Source organism: Budorcas taxicolor, chromosome 1 (genome assembly GCF_023091745.1).
Source record: "Budorcas taxicolor isolate Tak-1 chromosome 1, Takin1.1, whole genome shotgun sequence".
NCBI lineage: Eukaryota > Metazoa > Chordata > Mammalia > Artiodactyla > Bovidae > Budorcas > Budorcas taxicolor.
In genome coordinates, this window is record NC_068910.1 from 45,560,585 (window position 1) to 45,581,117 (window position 20,533).

Here is a 20,533-nt window from a genome sequence, read left to right on the forward strand (position 1 = left end):
GGCCACAGGTACAATTCAGTAAAGATCCTTGATGAGGCTCATATCACGTGTGCATGTGGGCAGGTCCACATACCATGCATGCATACCCACACACCCACACCCACACAGACACACACACACACACACACACACACACACATACAGAGTTGTCCAGCTCTGCGTGTGCATGTGCAATGCATGACTTTACAGTATCTGGAGCAGTTCATAGAACATTCTGTGTATTTATTGGTGCAGGAGAATAATCAGCCAGCTGAGCTGGCAGAAAGGAACGTGATGAGATTGAAAACCCAACACCCATCACCTCCTCCACCAGCCCAAGCATGCGACACATCCCACGGCGTCCATGGTGCCCTCATGGTTTCTGACTTTTCCCTTTTGTCTTCGAGACATTTTCAACACAAGAAATTGTGGCCATGAGGATGGGTGCTTATCCCCTCAGGTCGTGTAGTGAGTGACTCGCCTGCGGTGAGGTGAGTCCTGGCGGACGGGGAGGGGGTGGGGTGGGCGGGGCTTACGAGTCCCTCCAGGACTTGGGGTGGGGCTGGGCGGGGCTTACGGGCCTTAGTCCGGGAAGATTGTTAGGTTGTACGTCCGGATGTGGTGCCGCAGGACCTGTGCTCGCTGCTCCAGGGTCTGGAGGACTTGCTGAAGGCCCTGTCTCCCACCTTGGCTTTCCCAGAACACTGGGTCCATCTGCAGCGACTTGAGCAGCATATTCTGTAGACACCCTGATTCCAGAACCTTCATGACAGGCTCAGGAAACCTGGAGGAAGGTCCCCCAGCCCCGGAAAGAGAAGAAGGGCAAAAGCCCGCTTAGAGAGTTTCCACCCACAAAGTCCCGGGGACCACCTGCTGACTAGTTGTCCGGGGACTCTTCCACCCACTCTGCTGTGACAGCAGACACAGGATGAAGCTTTCAATGGGTCCCAGCCCCCCAAGAGGGCGAATCCACTCTGCTGGCCTGAGCAAAGTGAGGAGGAGCCCTGGGAAGGCCGAGGTGTGGCAGGACTGAGCAGGGAAGGTGGCTACCCGGCCAGCTCCCTGCCAGGCAAGGGAGCCTGCCCACTCGGCCTGCCCACTCCCCAGCAGGGCATCTCATGCTGTGCTCTGGATACCAGGGCCATCCTGGACTTCAAGGGCCCACTGCCTGTTAGCTTTCCCAGGACTCCCCACATCCTCCTGAGGCTCATCAAACAGCTTCCATCTGTCGGACAGTGGACTTCTCGGGAGCCATGGTTCAAGGCCGCGGGGTCTACGACAGGGCCGCTCAGCTCAGTCCCTGAACCTCTGCCCAGCCCCTTCGATGCTCACCCATCGATGCCCTCGAGAAGCCGGAAGTTCAGCTTGTGCTCCGGGTGCTGAAGGTGGGCAGCGTTATCAATGTAGACCAGACGAGTGGGGTCACTGCTCCGGACCTCGGGGAAGAAGATGGACAGGGACAGAAGATGGACGCGGTGCCCCAGGGCTCTGTCAGGGTGCAGCGGCTCAGGGGCCCCTAAGCTGTCAGTCACACAATGCACCCTGCTCCTCGCCCAGTTGGTTCCCCCACCACACAGAGCAGTGAGCTCTTTCCACCCGGTGCTGTGCTCAGGGCGGCCAGGCACCATGTCTGGTGAACCCGCCCAGCAACCCTGGGGCGAACGGCCACTAATACCAGCCCCATTTTACAGAGGCAAAAAAGTTAGGTAATTTGCACAAGGTCACACAGCTAGTAAATAGCTGGTTGGCTCGAACCTGGACCCATAGCCCCAAGTGGCAACACCATTGGTGAATCCACAAAGTGGAGGCGTTGATTTCTCTTTTGGCGACTGAAGGGGTGAGGAGCCTGAGGCCGGGCGGCCTGATGCTCAGTCCCAGGCACCATCTGATGGCTATGCTCCATGGCCAAGGGGGGACGGCGAGGACACCAGCCTCACTGAGGGAGACAGAGCAGCCCTTCCCCAGGGTGGAACTTTGCCCCTCCTGGAGGAGCAGCAGCTCTTCTGCCCCACCAGCCCCTCGCTGATGGTCTCAGCACAAGGCTTCCCACCCTGGGTTCTAGTTTTCACTGGAAGCAGTGTTTCCCAACAGCCCCAGCCTGTGAGCCAATAGGGTCCATGACAGATCCCTGTCACTGCCACCAACCAGACATGCAGCCTTGGAGGGCCCCTGCCCCGCTCCAGGTCATAATTTCCATGTTTACTGGCACAATGAGGATGCCCTACTAGATACACACATACCACACTCAGCTGCCAGGACCCGAGGGCGTCCCTGGAGTCTTTAGGAGACAGAGGGGTTGGTGACACTGGCTCCAGCCCATCCCCTCCTCAACCACATACTCCAAGCTTCATTTTTGTCCCTTCTATATATTAAGGCTTCCTGGAAATATTCAAAGGGTTTTCCTGCCGAAAAGAACAGGATTGTGACACCCAGAGTCACGTGACCCCTGACCCTCGCCACCAGCGTCTGCTGATGGACAGACAGGAAGACCCGAGTCTGGGGTGACCCAGGGACATACCAGGATGTGGACCAGCCGCAGCTCCCCGGGGTTCCGGCATTTCTCTCGGAGTCTCTCTTCCACACAGGGGTCCGAGGGCTCAGGCTCGAAGCCGCAGCAGTAGCGATCCAGGCGGTCATGCACCTGTGGGGGCACCGTCCTCTGAGGGGGGCGGTCTACCATGTCCAGCACGCGGGCTTCTTGAGCCCTGGGGCCACCCTCAGGGATCTCTGCCCTGGTGAGCTCAGCTGCTGGCCCCCAGCTGTGATGGGCTTCTGCTTGCTCCTCTGGCCAGCTCACCCTGCACCGGAATGGCTTACTCACACTGCATGGATTTCCACCCAACATGCAGCAGGTGGGATCTTAGTTCCCTGACCAGGGATTGAACTCAGGCCCCCTGAAGTGGAAGTCCTGCTGCTGTTTAACCTATACTACTGGCCCTGAGCTCCGGCCTGGGGCCTCCCAGTGCAGACTATCCGTCCACCTAGGGAGACTCACACGTGACCACTTTTTCTTGAAGCAGCAAATGCTACCATAGGGATTTCTCCTTTTTTGGGGATAGAAAGATTTTAATGACTGTCCAGGCAGCTCCTGACTCTCAAACAGCACTTCCACCCTGCAGGAGGCCTGGATCAGAGTCAGGAAGGAGAGCATTCCTTTTCCTGACTCATCTTACACTGCATGGCTAAAGTGGGAACAAAGACACAGTCTTTCCCTCAGAGATGATCATGAGAGATGGTCTCTGTCCCTGGTTCTTGGCACAGAGCTCCTAAAACCCCTGCAATTGGCTCTGTGATATGAGTACGTTTTGATATTCATAATAAACCCTCCGACCACATCAGAGTTTAATAAGATGACTCATGGGGCCCTGAGATAACTTCAGGCTGATTGTTAGATGGACAAAGAATAGAGAGTAGGTGCTTTCCACCTGACCCTCCAACCTCAGGGAAGAGGAGGGGAGCTGGAAACTGGGTTATAGAAACTTTTGAACTATATTCTAGGGAGAACACACCCACCCACCAGGAGGGTGATGCACCCCAACTCCACATACGGGGTCATGGACTTGGGGCCTTTTCAGACTTCACCGCACATACCTCTTCTACTGGCTGTTCACTGACATCCTTTATAATAAACCAGACCACTGAAGTGTGTTTTCCTGAGTCCTGTGAGCCACTGTAGCAGATTATTGAACCCAGGGTTGGGACAGTCATGAGAACCCCAGATTTTTTAGCCAGTTGGCCAGAAGTACGGGGGGCTCAGGACTCGTGACTGGCATCTGAATCAGGAGTCCTGTGGAGCTGAGCCCTTAGCTTGTGGAATCTGACATTGACTCCAGGGGGATAGAGTCACCCAGTTGGGGTTGGAGAGTTGGTGGGCTCAGAAGGCACCACCCAGAGGACCAGCAACATCATTGCCTCTCTGTCTCATCTAATTCTCACTGCAGGCTTGCAAGGGAGATATTATTGCCCCAATAACACATGGGGACATGGAGCCCAGACCTCCCCAAGGTCATACACGAGGAAGTAGTCCAGCTGGGGTTTGAACCCAGGTCTGCCTGGCTGGAGCCCAGCACTCTCTGATGTCCTCCACTGCCTCCCTGAAGGTCAGGGAGAGGGAGCCACTTGGAGGTCAAATGAGGTCCCCATCATTACACTCATTGAGGCTGGAGAGGAGTTTTCAAAACAGTGAAGAAAGAAAAGAAGGAACCGGAAGTCTCAGAGCCCACTGTCCTCCTGAGGCGGCAGCAGGCAGGCACCGGAGCTGTTTCTCTTATTCATCTGTGGTCGCCTCTCAGCCAACCCAAGCCGCAGCCCTGGTGCAGCTTTAGCCAGCTCCACCGTCCTGTCTCCCTCTGCCAAACTCTCTCCACACACGGCAGAGGGACCAGGGGCAGGGAACACACAGATGACAGCCCCCAGGTGCGGCACGCATCAAAGCCAGGCCAGCGACCTCACAGTCCACTCAGCACAGCTCTGCTCAGCGCCGGCCAATGAAAGGTCTCACACCATTTCCACATCCCTTTGGAGGTAACTCTTGTGTGTTCTGAAGAAATACAAAATTGATTTCCTTCTACACAAGCCAGAAAATAACTATAGCTCTATTCACCAATCAACCTCATGAAACCAGACGTCCAGAAATGAGACAGTGTTGAACAGTCCCAACTACTGTCCCCAAACATTATTTTCCCCATTTCACAACAATTTGGTGCGGAGAAGTCCCACCCCAGGCCTAGACCATTGCCCCAGACAGGCTGAGGGCCCTTCTGTAAGGCCGCATCATGGAGTGTTTCCAGGGGCAGTGGACCAAGGACATCACTGACACCACAGAAAAGGCATGTTTAGCCTGGAGGACCGGCCAGGCTTGGCCATGATACAAACAGCCAGAGCCCTGTCCATGTAGCGAGCCCGATAAGCCCCCGAGGTGGACAGTCACTGCTTTAGCTTCCTGGACTTTGAATAACAACAGCCACAAGTAACAGAAAATTCTGGTTGGAAGAGACTTTAACCACAGGGGAAATTAAGATCTGCAGCAGGAAGCCTCAAGAGCCTTGCAATAGGACAGGCTTGGGGGGCACCTTAAAGCAGCTCCCATTGTCATGATAAGGACTCAGGTTTCTTTCTGCTCTTCACTTTACCCCACAATGTTAAGGACATCCCTCTGTTGTCTCGGAAAACCTGCAGGTGGCCCCTGTGGGTGTTTTTCCTTGTGAGTGTGGTAAGTCGCTTCAGTTGTGCCCAACTCTTTGCAGCCCCAGGGACTGTAGTCCGCCAGGCTCCTTTGCCCATGGGATTCTCTAGGCGAGAATACTGGAGTGGGTTGCCATGCCCCCTCCAGGGGATCTTCCTGGCCCAGGGATTGAACCCGTGTCTCTTATGCCTCCTGCACTGGCAGGCAGGTTCTTTACCACTAGAGCCACCTGGGAGGTCCCCATGTTTTTCCCTGTTCATGTCCAAAGAGAAGGAGACAGAGAGAGAAATAGAGACAGGAAGGAGGGGAGGGGGAAAGAGAAGCCCTCCCCCAACAATCATGGAACAGCAGCCAGCCCTTCCTTTCAGTCTGATTGGACCAAATCTGGACCCAGGCTCATCCCTTGTCCAGAGGCCACCACGGGAAGACGGTGATGTACTGACCTCTGAGCCCAGGAACGGGGAGAAAGGGAATCACACCAGGGCCCTGTGCAGAAGAGACAAGAGCGCTCCACTGGGTCCACCAGAGCCCCCGAGTCCTCGCTGGCTCCTACAGAAGTGTTGACAGGACAGGGCTGAGGACGGAACCCTGTGGCACGCCCCCAGAGACCTCCCAACCTTCCGACAGTTTTTACATCCACTCGAAGATAGTAACACGCCCCTATATTTCTCCATATTGTCCTCGAACTTGGCAAGGGGTGGAGTCCTCCACACATTCCTATGTAGGCCTGCCCTCGGCAGGAGCCCTCCAAGGCCGCCTGCACAGAGGTTTAGGGTAGAGATCAGCAAGCTTTTCCCACAAAGGGCCAGACAGTAAATATTTTAGGCTTTGCAGCCCATACGGTCTCTGTCACAACTACCCGACTCTGCCTGAGTTGTGCATATTGTACATATTCCAGATAATATGCAAACAAATGGCCGTGGCCATGTTCCCCCCCCCCAAAAAAAACTGTATTAACATACACTGAAATCTGAAGTTCATAGAATTTTTATCTGTAATGAAATATTCTTTTGATCTTTTCAACCATTTGAAAATGCTAAAACCATTCTTAGCTCATGGACTGTACAAAAAAAAAAAAAAAAAAGAGGGGAATTTGGCCTGCAAGCTGGGCTGTGTCTGTGACCCTGGTTTGGCGCCCAAAGGATCTGGGGGTGAATCGTGGCTCCTCTATGTCCTAACTCTATGACCCGAGGAAGTTATTTAACCTGATGTTCCCTCCGGGCCTCACTGGGGACCACACAAGGTGAGGAGGGTGGCTGTCATGGAGAGACCTGGAAGAGACAGGCCTAAAGGCCTGCAGGAATCTCAGGGATTCCTCTCTCTGACAGCCCTGGCCATAGCCCTGTGAAGCAGTCTAAAATAAAGCCATGTCATGACGGTCTAGCCACTCTCCTCTACGTGCGTGCAAGGCCTGGTTTCTGGAGCCCAGACAGACTTGTGAGACGGATACCACCTGCCGAGTCATCTCTGGTTGGGAGAGTAAATGCCAGGATGGTTCTAGCAGGACTGAAATCCAGCGACTGCTCCAACCGCATGTCACATCTGATGGCACAACCAGACAAACCCCCTTCCTCAGGCCAAACGCTCCCTGTTAGCAGGCCATTCTATGCGGATTTTAACTGGATGCAGTGCTTATTTCCAGAAGAAGCTACAAGGACTGTCGGGCCATATGACAGGGGCAGCGCTGGTGCCCCCAGATGTACACCCATTTGAATGTTGAACGGGGGGGGGGCTGGCCGGCCCAGGTGCTAGAGTGAATAATCTGCCACGCTCTCTGGGAACTTTTTTCCACTGAAGAGCAATTCAGTTGAAACAGTTGAAACAGCAGCAGCCAAACAGGACCAGGCTTAGGTTTCATTCCCACATTCTAAGGCATCAGGATTTCTTCTTCCCTCTTTTTAACAAAATGAGCAGTTACCAAGAAAAAAATGATCATCTTTTGCAGTTTGGGCCTTCTAGCAGTGTGTGTGCTCAAGAGGTTTTTGTTTAATTTAACAGTTGTGAAGCCCTTACTCTGTGCTGGATCGGGCTCTGAGTGCTTTACCTATCACAGTTCACTTAACCCTCCCAGCAGCCAGGAGGCAGGTACAGTCATTATCTCCATTTCAAAGACGAGGTAACTGAGTGACAGAGGCCAGAAACCATGCCTAGGGTCCCACAGAGTGAAAGCAGCGATGCCTAGACTCAGACCTGGGCAGTCTGGTTCTGACCACTGAGTTGGACTGGGTGGCAGGCACATACATCGTGACACTACAGGTCACAAGTGCCTCGATACCAAGAAGATGTGGTTCAACCGGATCCCCAGCTCCTAGCACTTTTTCAGTACAATGAGACTTGGCTGAGGTTTTCGGAGTGCAAGAATGAATGAATGAAGCGCATGGCTGGCTGCCACCCGGAAGGATGGTAGGGGAGGCCTTCACATGAGGACTGACCACTGAAAGCCTGCCCCTCACATGAGCCTGACAGGGGGAGGCCTGCCTCTGGGGCCCCCAAACAGGGCATCTAGTGGGACAAGACACTGCAGTCTGCCAAGAGGGACACCAGGCTGAGCTGTGAGGTGAGGACGTCTGGGAGGCGCCCAGCACAGGGCATGAGGGGTGACCCAAGTCCTCTCACCCATCCACCAGGCTCCTGGACCAAGACTTCAGCCAGTGCCAGATCCGAGTCTGGTGGATTCCAGAAGAACCGCCTGCTGCCCCTGGTGGCCCGGGGCCCCTGTGCAGGACCCTCCCCCACCTGGAGACAGTCACGGGCCCAGGGTCTTCTGGATTGAAAGGGTGGCTCTTGGCTGGGTCGGCTTGCTGCCAGACAGCCCCGAGGTGGCAGCATCTCTGTCCAAGGAGGGCAGCAGGCTGGCCCCGCACTGAACAGCTGTCTGTTAGAGAATTCGTGAGGCTTTGGGGAGGTGAGGGTGTGAGGAGGAGTGGGTCACTTCACACTGACTCTTACCATCCTCTGATGACTCTCTCTGCAGTGCTCCCCTTGTGTCCTGACAGAGGGTAACCTCCCCGGAGGCCCTGGGCAGGGAAACCTCTGGATGCCTCATCTGCCCCAAGCCGGAGGCCAGAGGTCACAGCACCAGCTCTGGATGTGGGTGAATATACCAGCTGGTGGGCTTTGAGGAGATAGTCTGAGAATTATTATTTAAAAAGGCAGGCGTGCGTGCTAAGTTGCTTCAGTCATGTCGGACTCTTTGTGACCCCTATTGACTGTAGCCCACCAGGCTCCTCTGTCCACAGGATGCTCCAGGTGAGAATACTGGCGTGGGTAGCCATTCCCTCTTCCAGGGAATCTTCCCGACTGAGGGATCGAACCCACGTCTCTTATGTCTACTTGCACTGACAGGTGGGTTCTTCACCACTAGTGCCACCTGGGAAGCCCTGCTAAAAGGACTAAATCACTCTAAATTTTACACATCAACACAAAATCCAGCACCTGTGAAATGACGTATCCACCACAGCAAAGTACAGTTCCAACCAAGAAAGCTCCAATGAGTCACCAGGGGAATCCCTTTCCCAGAAATCAGTCCCCACATCAATACATTAGACAGAGGATGTGTATAATCTGTGACCTCCTCCACTGATACTCAAAAGGCATCTGATGTCATTTTTACATCCATTCCTGACAAGAAAAACTCTTAATAAGGCAAGAATAGCAAATAGTTCTTCAGCCAAAAGTCAGCATGATATTTTATGGTGAAACACTAGAAACTGTCCCAAATCTGTAGGGACAAGTCATGTCCAGCATCCCATTACTATTTACCATTGCTCTGGAGGCACCATGGTTGTAGTGAGGTTAAGAAAAATGAAAGAGGAGGCAATGAGAACACAAAGTGCATTTGTTACAGAAGAAATGACCATATACTTGGAAAACCCAGGGCAACTGTGAGAAGCATTATTAAGTGAATGAGTAACCAGTAACCAAAATATGATACAAAAACAATATCGTTCACACAGACCAGGAGCTACGGGCCAGAACGTGTTGAGACAGGTTGGGACCTGGGACCCTTTTCCAGAGAGCTTTAGCTTGCACCTGGACAAATGCCGCCCCAAAGAGCGGAATCCAAAGAAACTATAAGGGACTCAGGGACTTCCCAGGTGACCCAGGGGCTAAGACCCCATGCTCCCAATGCAGAGGGTCCAGTTTCAACCCTCTGTCAGGGAACTAGATTCCACATGCAGCAACTAAGATCCGGCTCAGCCAAATAGATAATTTTTTTTTTTTTTTTAAAAAAAGGAACTACAAAGGATTAAAACTAACTGCTCACAGGCCCAATGGGGCAAATTATGAACAACAAGATACAAAAAGGTCACAAACCAACTGCCACTTCTGGGGAGCTGGGAGCAAAAGGAGGGTTACTGCTGTGATCCCTGCTCACAGCACCATGGAGGGGATGGGCAGGGCAGGTAAGCTACATCTTCACCCTCACTCCCTTTAAGGGACCAGCTCGCCCCTGCCTTGGGAAGAGAGCCAGGGCAACAATTTCTTGTTTTCACTCCTGTGAGCTACAGCTCGAGCCCCAGTAAAGCCGTGCCTGAACTTCTCAGCCGACTTCTTATCAATTTCTGTTGATCAAGGAGTCCAGAAACCTCAGTTAGTAACAATATAATAGAAGGAAAAGAGGCCCTTTTCAATGGTCACAAGATGAAATATCAGTATCATCCCAACCTGAAAGTGAAGATCCAGCTCAGGAAAACATAAAGATGCTTCTGAGGAACAGAAATAAAATGAAAGACACAACCTGTTCTTGGCCTAGAATGACCCTGTATCTTAGGATGTAAATTCTCTCTATATTAGTCCACACAGATTTCATTTGATTCCAGTGAAGTCCCAAGAGGACTTGGGAAGGCAAAGGAAGTAACAAGCTGACTGAGAAGAGTATTCAGGAGTATTGGGAAAGATCTTTAAAAAGAGCAAGGAGACCAAGAATTCCCAGTTATTAACATAAAATATAAAGTGTGATAATTAAAACAGTGTGATTCTGGCACATAAATAGACAGACCCTTTACTGGAACAGAAGAGTCCACAAATAGACTTGCGTACATATGGAAATTGGCTATATGGAAAAGGCAGCATTTCAAATTGGGGGAAAGAAGGATTATTCAACAAATGGTGCTGGGACATTTGGGTTGCCATCTAAAAAAAAAAAAAATCATTATTTTGCACCTGATCTCTTACTCCAAAATAACTTCCAGATGGATCAAAAATATATAAAAACACATGGGAGGATTTTTTAAAAATAACCCTGAAGTGAGGATGGTCCTTAAAAACATAATACACTAACCTAGAAGTCATGAAAAATTGCTTGATAAGTTTAACAGCATAAAGCAATTTTTAAAAATTTCTGCACAGCAGAAAGACTAGAAACAAAGTTTGATGACAGTTGAGCCTGAGAGAAATACCAGAACGCAATGAAAACAAAAGACTGACTTTCTTAATCTATAAAAAAGCTCTTTTTCCATAAGAAAAAGACCAACAATCCAACAGAAAATGGGGCAAAGAATATGAACAGTTAAAAAAAAAGATTTTTAAGAAATCTAAGCAGAGGCTAAGGCAGGAGGAGAAGGGGACTGCAGAGGACGAAATGGTTGGATGGCATCACCAGCTCAACGGACATGAGTTTGAGCAAGTTCCAGGAGATGGTGAAGGACAGGGAAGCCTGGCGGGCTGCAGTCCATGGGGTCGCAAAGAGTCGGACATGTCTGAGCGACTGAACGACAAAGCAGAGGCAGGACGAGGGCGAGGCAGGGAAGTGCTGTCGGCTGTCAGGATGTGCAGAGCAGGCTCACCGGAGATGCGCGCTCCTGAAGGAGTCTGCACTGGAGGCCCCTCCCTTGCCACAGGAACTCGGCTTCTATGGCTGCATAACAAATGACCGCCAGCTCAGTGGCTTAACATAACACACTTATTAACTCACAGTTCCTGTGGGTCAGGAGTCCATCCCGTTTTGCCGGGTACTCTACCTGGGGTCTCAGGCTGAACTCAAGGTGCTCCATCTCTTTCGTAACTCAGGCTCCTCTCCTGTGCTCAGTCGGGCTGCTGGCAGAAACCATTCCTCGTGGTTGTAAGGAGATCTCAGGGGCCTTCCAGAGGCCTCCCTGACCCACAGCAGCTCACAGCCTGGCTGTTTACTCCTCGAAGCCAGCAAGAAAATCCTCTGATGCTTCATCTTTGAAAGACTCTCCTGGCTGGTTCAGGCCAATGGGAGAGTCTTCCTTCTGATTAACCCCAGATTAACTGATGAGTACCTCAATAATATTGTAATAACTTTGCATGGTGACAGACTGAAACTAGACTTATCTTGGTGATCATTTCATAACATATAGAAATACCGACTCATTAGGTTGTGCGCCTGGAATTAGCAGAGTGCTATAGGTCGATCATGCTTGCTTGCTTGCGTGCTCAGTTGCGTCTGACTCTTTTTGACCCCATGGACTGGAGCCCGCCAGGCTGCTCTGTCCACGGGATTTTCCAGGCAAGAATACTGGAGTGGGTTGCCATTTCCTACTCCAGGGGATATTTCAATCAAAAAACAAATAAATAAAAATACCCAAAGATAACTGATTGGTAACTTAATCACTGAAATAAGATTCCATCCTATTTACAGGTCTCATTCATTCTCAAGGGCAGGAGTTCACACTAAGGGGATGGGTATCTTGGGGACCATCTCTGAATTTTGCCGATCACACTCGTCCTAATCGAGGCCCTGCTCTTAAGTATATGTAAAGATGCTTGATGTCGCCCTTAAACACCCCTGTCCGGGTGGGCTGCTTCACCCTCCGTGGCTGGCCGCACCGTCTGTGCAGGAGGAAGGAGCTCTGCACCCGTCTCTTGGGTCTGCTGTGGCACTTGAAGGAGCTCATGCATGGGCACCCCATAAAGGTGCTACAATTATAGTTCAGGTCTCGGGCTGGAAGCTTGAGAGGCAGACAGTGGTCATGGATCTGGGCTCCTCTCTAACAACACCCGATGTTCAGGAATGCCAAGCCAGAGAAGAATGACATGAACCATAGATTTGCACTCAAAACAAGGAACACACACACAGGGTCACAAATGACTGAACCCGGCCCCCTGGGAAGGAAATGGGCCAGCCTCATCCAGAAGAGACCCAGAAGAAATGCCTTTTCCAGAGTCAGCTGAGTCAGCAAAGAGGGCAAAAGCATGCCCTCTGTGGTCAAACTGCGGCGGATCTGATCCCAGCTCCAGCGCTTAAGGCCGCAGGTTACTGTGGGCAAGTTCCTTAGCCCTTCTAAACCTCAGTTTCCTCATCTGTGGAATGGAGCTAAAAAATACCGTCCACTCCCAGGGCGGTCACGCATCAACACGTGTGAAGTGCTGGCACAGTGCCTGCTGCAGAGGGGGACAGGCGACGCCATATGCCATCATCTGTTCTGGAAGCACGAGTTAATCACGTGCCCACTCAAGGGCTGGACAAACGACTGTCACATAGGCTTCCACCTCTATATCTCCGGGACCCGAAAAGAAAAGGAGAAGCCTGTGGGATTCTTTTCAGTCCAGAGGAAGGAGTGGTATTTGAGCAAGCAGAACACAGCAGCACCTAAATAGCAACTCATACAGAGGCCCTGGATTCCTTCATTCATTTGTTCATCCTTCCACCCACGCGTTCAAAAGCTGCTTCTCCAGGATCCAACCGAGAGCTTGGCCCTGTGCTAGGCGCTGCGGATGTGACCAAAACAGAGAGACAGAAGTGAACAAATAAAATAGAACTTACTGTGTTGGGGAGTCAGAAAGAATATAGACAGGCTAGCACGAAATAGAAAGAGGCTAACAACAGAATGTGGAGGTTGGGAGAGTGGAGGCCCGGGGAGGAGGATGAGAGGCCTGTCTGAGGCCCTGCGCCTGAAGAAACTAACCAAGGCCACATGCCAAGAGGCGGGGCTGAAGATATCAGACAAGGACGGATCTGTGGCGCCCTGAAGCTCCTGATATCGAGGGCACTGAGATGCTTTGCCTTATTGTAATGGAGAAGGGACAGTCTGACTTACTATGCTCTCTGCCTGAACAGTCGCATGTGAACTTCTGAGGTCTCCCTCTAACTTCCAGCTGCTATAGGCTCTGCCCGGGGGGCTTTCTCCAAATGCCACGGAATTAACACCTCCAGGAGCAGCCCTCAACCAAAGACCAAGGGGAGATTTGGCTATCAGTACCTCGTGTTCCTCACCTCTTGGTGGGCTAACTCTGAACTTGCACTTTATACCATTGCTCAGAAATTTCCTGTGGATCAAGCCCCAGTCACCCATAGCAGTGACCTGTTTGATGACATGCCCTCTGCTGGCCACCTTCTAGCCGTCTCACTTTCATCTTCCCTACGAGGGTTTCCTGGGGTCCCCTCCCAGAGGAACTACTGCACTGGACCCTGGTCTCAGAGTCTGCACGGGGGAACGGAAACCAAGACATCACTCCAGCTTCTGTAAGGAGACCTGGTTAGAGGGGAGGAAAGTGGAGTCGTTAGGGAGACGTTAGGGAAGAAGAGTCCAGGTAAGAAAAGATGGTGGCCTGCACCAGGATGGTGGCACCTGAGGCTTTCTGGGGTCTTGATTTTCCGGAACATGAAGGCCCTGCATCAGCGGAAGCAGCAGGATGACTTCCATGAGCAAACATCACCCTTTCACTGTCTTGAGTTCTCTGCAGCTGCTCACCCCGTGCAGCCAAGCATATGCCCTCCAAGATGAAGCAGGGTATGAGAAAAAAGAAGCCTCTCTAGAAGGAAAATATACAAATGTGCCCATTTCTGTCCCCCACCCCCCACACACACATCCTTCCCACCCTCTGGCCTCTGGCCTCTTGAGTCCAGGCACGACTGCCCTCAGGTTGTTCCTGGCTTCTGCTCAGTAGGGACCTGGGTTCCTGGGCTGGGAAACCCACAGCCCCTCCTCACTCCAGCCTGCCCGTGGTTTCTAGGAAGGCAGCACCCGCCAGCCAGGGGTGTTTGACTTGCCTGGTGTTCGGCAAACCCAGGAAGAGGTGGCATGAGGCCAGCTGAGTGGCGTCTGACCACACGCCCACCTGTGTGTGCTCTGGCGGCTGAACCACCCACCGCCATGGCTGGGCTTGGCAGCTAAGGAAGGGCTTCACACCGCAACCTCCAAAGACAGACAGAGGGGCTCTGTGTGGGCAGAAAGTGGCTGCGTGCACATCAGCTAGATGGGGGATCACAAGGAGGGGCCTCAGGGCTCAAAGTCCCAGCTGTCCCTACAAGCACCCCCTTTTCCTGCCCTCACCCATGGCTGGCGGAAGAGGACTATGTGAGAAGGAGGGTGAGCTCTGGAGCCAGACCATCCAGGCTGTGTCTCAGCTCCACCCGCCATGAACTTAGCCAAGTCACTTAACCACTTGAGACCTCAACTGTCCAACTTCAAAACAGGGAGAAGCCTAGAATCTCTCTAGCAAGGCTACCATGAAGAGTGGAGGAGTTAATTCCTGTAACGTGTTGGGGGCAGTGCTTGTGTATTACTGAGCTTGGGCCATCACCAGGCGCTGTATTAAGTATATTACGTCAATGATCCTGCATGCAGAAACCACACAGGGTCAGTGGTTTCATCTGATGGAGGCCAGGCTCCCCCAGAGACAGACCTCAGTGAAGAACTCAGAGTGAAAGCAGTTGATCTGTGAGCTAATTCAAAAACACAAGCAAGGATAGGGGAAGGGAGACAGGGAGGGCCGGCAATGAGCTCTGTGGGTAACCGTGGCTCAATCCTGGTAGGTGACTCTGAGAGACACGTGGAACATGCCCCACAGAGCCACCCCAGCCAGGGAACCCGGGCTTTTACAGACCACCTGCCATCAGTCACAGGACGGCTGTTCCTGGAGGGAGCGTGGCGAGCTCTTCCAGTTTGCCCAAGACTGTAGTCTGTGGTCTGGGAAATGCCTCCCTCCCAGGCTCGAGGACAGGTCACGCTGTCTGGAGGGCACTAATCCCTAGCCCTCAGCCTGACACACAGGCAGAGGAGGCTCAGGGCCCAGAGCAAGCCTGCATCAGGAGCTGGTGATTAAGAGCTACCACGCGCTCAAGGGCAGAAGGCAGGGACAACCCAGTCCCATTTAGAGAGAAGTGAAGTTCAAAGACGCTGGCTAGTCTGCTCAGGGTCACACAGTGGGATGTGGCCAGTGGGCAGGGGGTTCAAACCCAGATCTGTCTGGTGCCAAAGCCCATGCCAACCACCAGGCCCCATGCTCCTCCCTCCACAAAGCAGCCACGAGACACAGACTCGAGGAGCTGGAAGTATTGCGGGAGGCCAGCTGGTCCCGTGACAGGAGACAAATACCCACAGGCAGACAGATAACATCCAAGGGTTTAGGGTTGAGTGTCAGACAACAGGGATTTCCAGGTGGCTCAGTGGTAAAGAATCTGCCTGCAATGCAGGAGACACGGCATAGAACCCTGGGTTCTAGAACACGGGTTGAATCCCTGGGTCTGGAAGATGCCCTGGAGGAGGAAATGACAACCCACTCCAGTATTCTTGCCTGGGAAATCCCATGGACGGAGTCTGGCAGGCTACAACAGTCTGTGGGGTCAAAAAGAATCAGACACGACTTAGTGACTGAGAATGCTCACAATCACATCAGACAATAGGAGGTGTAGTCTTTGGCAGAAAGGGGAGCATGGCAACATTTAAAGGGGCAGCAGCTACTCAGCTCAGGCTCATTTCTGCTGCGTGGGAACAGAGGCCCCATGTTATTAAACCATCCAGTGTTTCAAAGGAAGTGGGATTTTCATGAGAAATCTCAAAGTATTAAATGTGGTCTGAGAATCTTCTAAAATACATTTCCAACCAAACTTGTCTGAATAACACAGGGAGCATCAGTCCCTGGCTACCAGTTATGATGTTGAACTTGACCCATGGCTCATCCAGTCACCCCAGCAGGTAAATTTAGGGCTAATATTGATCTCTTCCCTCAACAGAGGTCCCTACAGGAATGGGGCTGCTTTTGTGTGCATACATATCCACCGTGTGCTTAAATCGTTTTTTTTCTTTCTTTCCTTCTGACCGCATTCCCCCACTTGTGTCTCCACAGCTGACATCCAGCTAATACGTCCTGGAGCAGCCACATCAGTTGTTAACAGGCCACTCAGTAAATATCTGATGTCTACAGTCCCCCTGGTAAGCCCCGTGCCCTAACTGCCCAACCCCTTCCCTAGGATACCCAAAAACTCCAGGGTTAATTTCTGGCACAGCAGGGACCTCAGCTGGCCCTGTGGTTTCCTTCTCTCTCCAGGGTCCAAGCGAGACCAGCATCATCCCTTTATTTCTCCCCTCTCTCATTCTCTCTCTCCTCCACCTCAACTCTCTTTTTTGAATTATGCAACCAACTTGAATCCTTCTTGATTCAAGGATAAATTTTTAACTACCAGCTCTCCGGGAATAAGGAGGAGTCCTGATTTGAAGAATTCTCTGATTCCCAAGGTATAAATACTCCCGCCTGCATGCGTGCTAAGTCGCTTCAGTCGTGTCTGACTCTGTGCGACCCTATGGACTACAGCCCGCCAGGCTCCTCTGTCCACGGGACTCTCCAGGAGAGAATAGTGGAATGGGTTGCCGGCCTTCCTCCAGGGGTCTTCCCAGCTCAGGGACTGGCGTATCTCTTATGACTCCTGCATGGGCAAGCAGGCTCTTTACCACTAGCACCACCTGGGAAGCCCCATAAATACTCCTACCCTGTCCTGTTTCAAGCTGCCGGCAGGCACGAATCTGGAGTCAGCAAGAGACATGACATGCAGTAGCTCAGCACTAAACAGTATTTACTGCTGCTGCTGCTGCTAAGTCACTTCAGTCGTGTCCAACTCTGTGCGACCCCGTAGACGGCAGCCCATCAGGCTCCCCCGTCCCTGGGATTCTACAGGCAAGAAAACTGGAGCGGGTTGCCATTTCCTTCTCCAATGCATAAAAGTGAAAAGTGAAAGTAAAGTCGCTCAGTCGTGTCCACTCTTAGCGACCCCATGGACTGCAGCCTACCAGGCTCCTCTGTCCATGGGATTCTCCAGGCAAGAGTACTGGAGTGGGTGCCATTGCCTTCTCCGACAGTATTTACTAGGTAGATGCAAAAAACCTCAAGAGCTCAGATAATAGTAAAATGTAAAGTAATCGTGAAGTAATGAGATCAGAGTATTGATTACCTTTGTTTCTAATATAACTTTTTATATTGTTAGTTTACATAATTTCAATAATGCCTGTGTTTCACAACCGGGTCATACAATTCCTGAAATTCAAGAATGAGCCTATATGAGCTGGTTTTCAGTACACCAATGGATAAATGAACACAAGGCAGGAAAATAACAAAAAAAGGGTGCTGGGTGATCAAAAGACAAGGACTAAAATAAAAAGTTAAGCGTTAAAAAAAAAATGGTAAAAAAGCAAACAAACAAACGAAAGTAAAAGACAAGGGTTAAGGGGAGAGTCACCATCCACCCTCACGCAGGCCATTCCAACGTCTCAGTTCACCTAGAGTCCTCATTTCCGCGGCGCCCGCCCCGCCCCTCCAGGCCCCGCCTACCTGCAGCAGGAAGTCAAAGAGGGCCAGGCGTGCCCACTCAGCGTGGTGGATGCCCAGGCATGGGGCATGGCTGGGTCGGCCACAGCCACGTGCCAGCAGGGCCTGATACTGCAGCCAGCCCAAAGCCAGAGAGTTCTGGTCGTCCTCGGGGTCACCCAGGTGCTGCACGTCGGGTGCCCACCAGATGATGGGCCGGGCGCCACCATCTGTGTAGCGGTAGGGCAGCAGCGGACTGTGGAAGCGCCTGGCCACCGCGGGCAGGCTCCGGCGCAGCCCCAGCACGCGGTCTACGTGGAAGGACAGGACCTCGGACAGGTCCCCGGGCCTCTTGATCAAGCCACAGAGCCCCTGGGAGCAGAGCTGACTGAGCCCAGGAGCTGCATCCCGAAGGGCCCCCTCGCTGGAGAAACCGACTAGCAGCACCTGCCCGTGGCCAGGCACCCGGGCTTTGCCCACCACCTCCCCCTGGGCCAGAAGCTGGAGGGTCTGCACATCCTGCTCTGTGAGCCACGGGGGGACCTGCTTGCCGGTCCTGAAGCCACTCGACAGCCCAGGGGTCTCAGTGTCACACCAGACAGACCCTTGCAGCTCCCTAACAGAGCCAGGCCACCAATGAGCCCCTTTGGTGGGGGCAGGACCCCCCACTTGTTGGCCACCAGTCCAGGCTCTGTTCCCCACTCCTGGCAGACCCCCGCCTTCTGGAGGAGGCTGGAGGGTCAGTCCAGCAGTAGCTCTCCGAGTCTGTAAGGCTGACATGTCATGCCCTGCAAGGGGGCCACCTGGGGTGCTTGTCTCACTGAGTGCCTCCAGGAGGGGACCATGGTGCCAGGGTGGGTCCAGGTCTTTGGCTCCTGGACCCCTGATCGCCTCCCCCTGCAGGAGCACAAGACGCCGGGTACTGAGTCTCAGGTCTTCTGGAGATGCCAAAGTAATGTCATTCCCAGTCCTCCCTGGATGGCTGCTCTCCTTCCCTGGGGACCGTCTTCTGCTGTCCACGTGCCCTCTGTGGCCTTGCTCCTCAGCACACACCAGGATGGAGCTCCTGGGCAAGGCCCAGCTTCTCCTCAACCTTCTTGCCCTCTGCCTCCAGCTGGAGCTCAGAGCCTGCCGACTCTGGGGGGCAGGGACATCAGCAACCCCCTGGGGCTCCATGGGGCCAGGATCTGGGCCAGCGGCTGGGTGCTGTGTGGGCAAGCGGGTGACAGTCACCACAGACAGAGTCATTAAGAGGCAGAATGCCATCACCAACCGCCTCTTGCCACGCAGCTTTCTCCAGAGCCAAGATGCCTGGGGGATGGGGGTAGAAAAAAAAAGCTTAGGACCTTGAAAACATCAGCCCTGACCCACAAAAGAACGGGACAGTAAATGAATGAACGTCTTGGGTGAACAAGGAGGGAAAAGAGTGAAGCCTGGGCTGGGGGGTAGGGGGCGTGACACCCAGCTGTCCTCAAGACAGGAGCAGCCAGCCGTGCTCCTGCTTCAGCACTCGGCCTGCTCTCTCTCAGGACAGCCCTGCAGGGGAGACCAGACTTCTCCTCTCTGAGTAAACTGTTGTTATGACTCAGATTTCCGAACATGCTAAGAGCCTTTCGCCATATGTTCCCCACACTGAGTGCTGGCCCCTTCTCGCCTCCACATTAACCCCCTCTGTGGACCTGCAGTGTCTCCCACAAACATGCCCTTCCCTTTCTGGGGCACACAGCCACCCGGCCGCAGATGGGCTTGCCTGGCCTCCCTGGCAGCCAAGTGTGACCCTGGGACTAAGTCCTTGCCCAGGGCCTGAAGCAGTCACTTTTATTCGCCCCATCTGTTCAAAAGGAGGTTGGCTGCCTCGGCTCGCCTCTCTGGGCCCACGTGTGGCCGAGTCAGCTCCCGACGGTTGGCAAAGGACATATCCTGGGGCAGTAGTTTTTCAACACGTGGTCTCGCGACCAGCAGCGTCAGTACCACCTGGAAACTTGTTTTCCAGGTGATTCTGATTCGTGGGCACCAAGGGGCCACGAGAAGGAAGGAGCTTGGGAGCTTGCGTGAGCCCATGGGCACCGAACTGGCAAGGGTTGTTCAAGTCACTGTGCTTTGGGGGCCCTGCAGCTGTGAGCCTGCAGCACCACCTCCATCCACACACACTCCAGCAGTCCAGGCACCCTGACCCTGGACTGGGTGATGGGGCCACCCAGGCCCCTGACCTACACGAGGCCGAATAGCCCCTCAGCCCCTACCCTGCCCCCGGGAACCAGAGCTTCTGACAGGTCAGCAAGGTTGGCTTTGTTCTGCTCATGAACTTGAGGTCAGGGGCACATGGCAGACCAGCTACCGATGACCGCAGTGACCATGTCTACTGAGAGTGAGTCTGCAGGGAGAGAGAACAAACAGCCCCAAACCAGACACCAGATGGGAGGGAGCCCCTGCCCAGCCACCGGAAGTTTCTGGTTCCGGTTCCGAGCCTGGGCCAGCTCTGTGTTCTTCTCTCACCGGGTGGATTTAGCCCAGTTCCATTACTTGAGATGCCGTACGTGTTTAGTCTTTGTTCTGCAGTGGTATTTCATGGTATGTTTTCTGTATTTAAAATTTTTGAAGTCTTTCACTATGCTTTCAGTTACCTTTACTTTTTTCATGGTGCGCATTTCTTATCACATTTAGGAAATTTTTATTTGAATTCTAATAATTGGACCCTTCATGACTATATGCCTTTAAATGCCCAGTTCTTTAAACACCAGCTGTTAAATCCTAGTAAGAACTATCATAAAATTAGCATATTTCCTCTTCCCACCCCCTACTGTTCAATCGCTATTCAATTTAATCACTGTGCTGCAGGCTCAGTCCCTCAGGCATGCCTGACTCTTGGCGACCCCAAGG

At 52.8% G+C, this 20,533-nt stretch overlaps 1 protein-coding gene across 1 annotated transcript; it reads right to left on the reverse strand.

The window, feature by feature from the left end:
* Positions 1-561: 561 nt before the first annotated feature.
* On the reverse strand, positions 562-20,292 carry GASK1A (golgi associated kinase 1A). Its single transcript, XM_052644443.1, has 5 exons — positions 20,278-20,292; positions 17,678-18,964; positions 2,498-2,620; positions 1,312-1,415; positions 562-763 (listed from the first exon to the last, which is right to left on the reverse strand). The coding sequence occupies exons 1-5, from the start codon at positions 20,290-20,292 to the stop codon at positions 562-564; spliced, it is 1,731 nt and encodes a 576-aa protein (XP_052500403.1).
* Between the last annotated feature and the right edge of the window lie 241 nt (positions 20,293-20,533).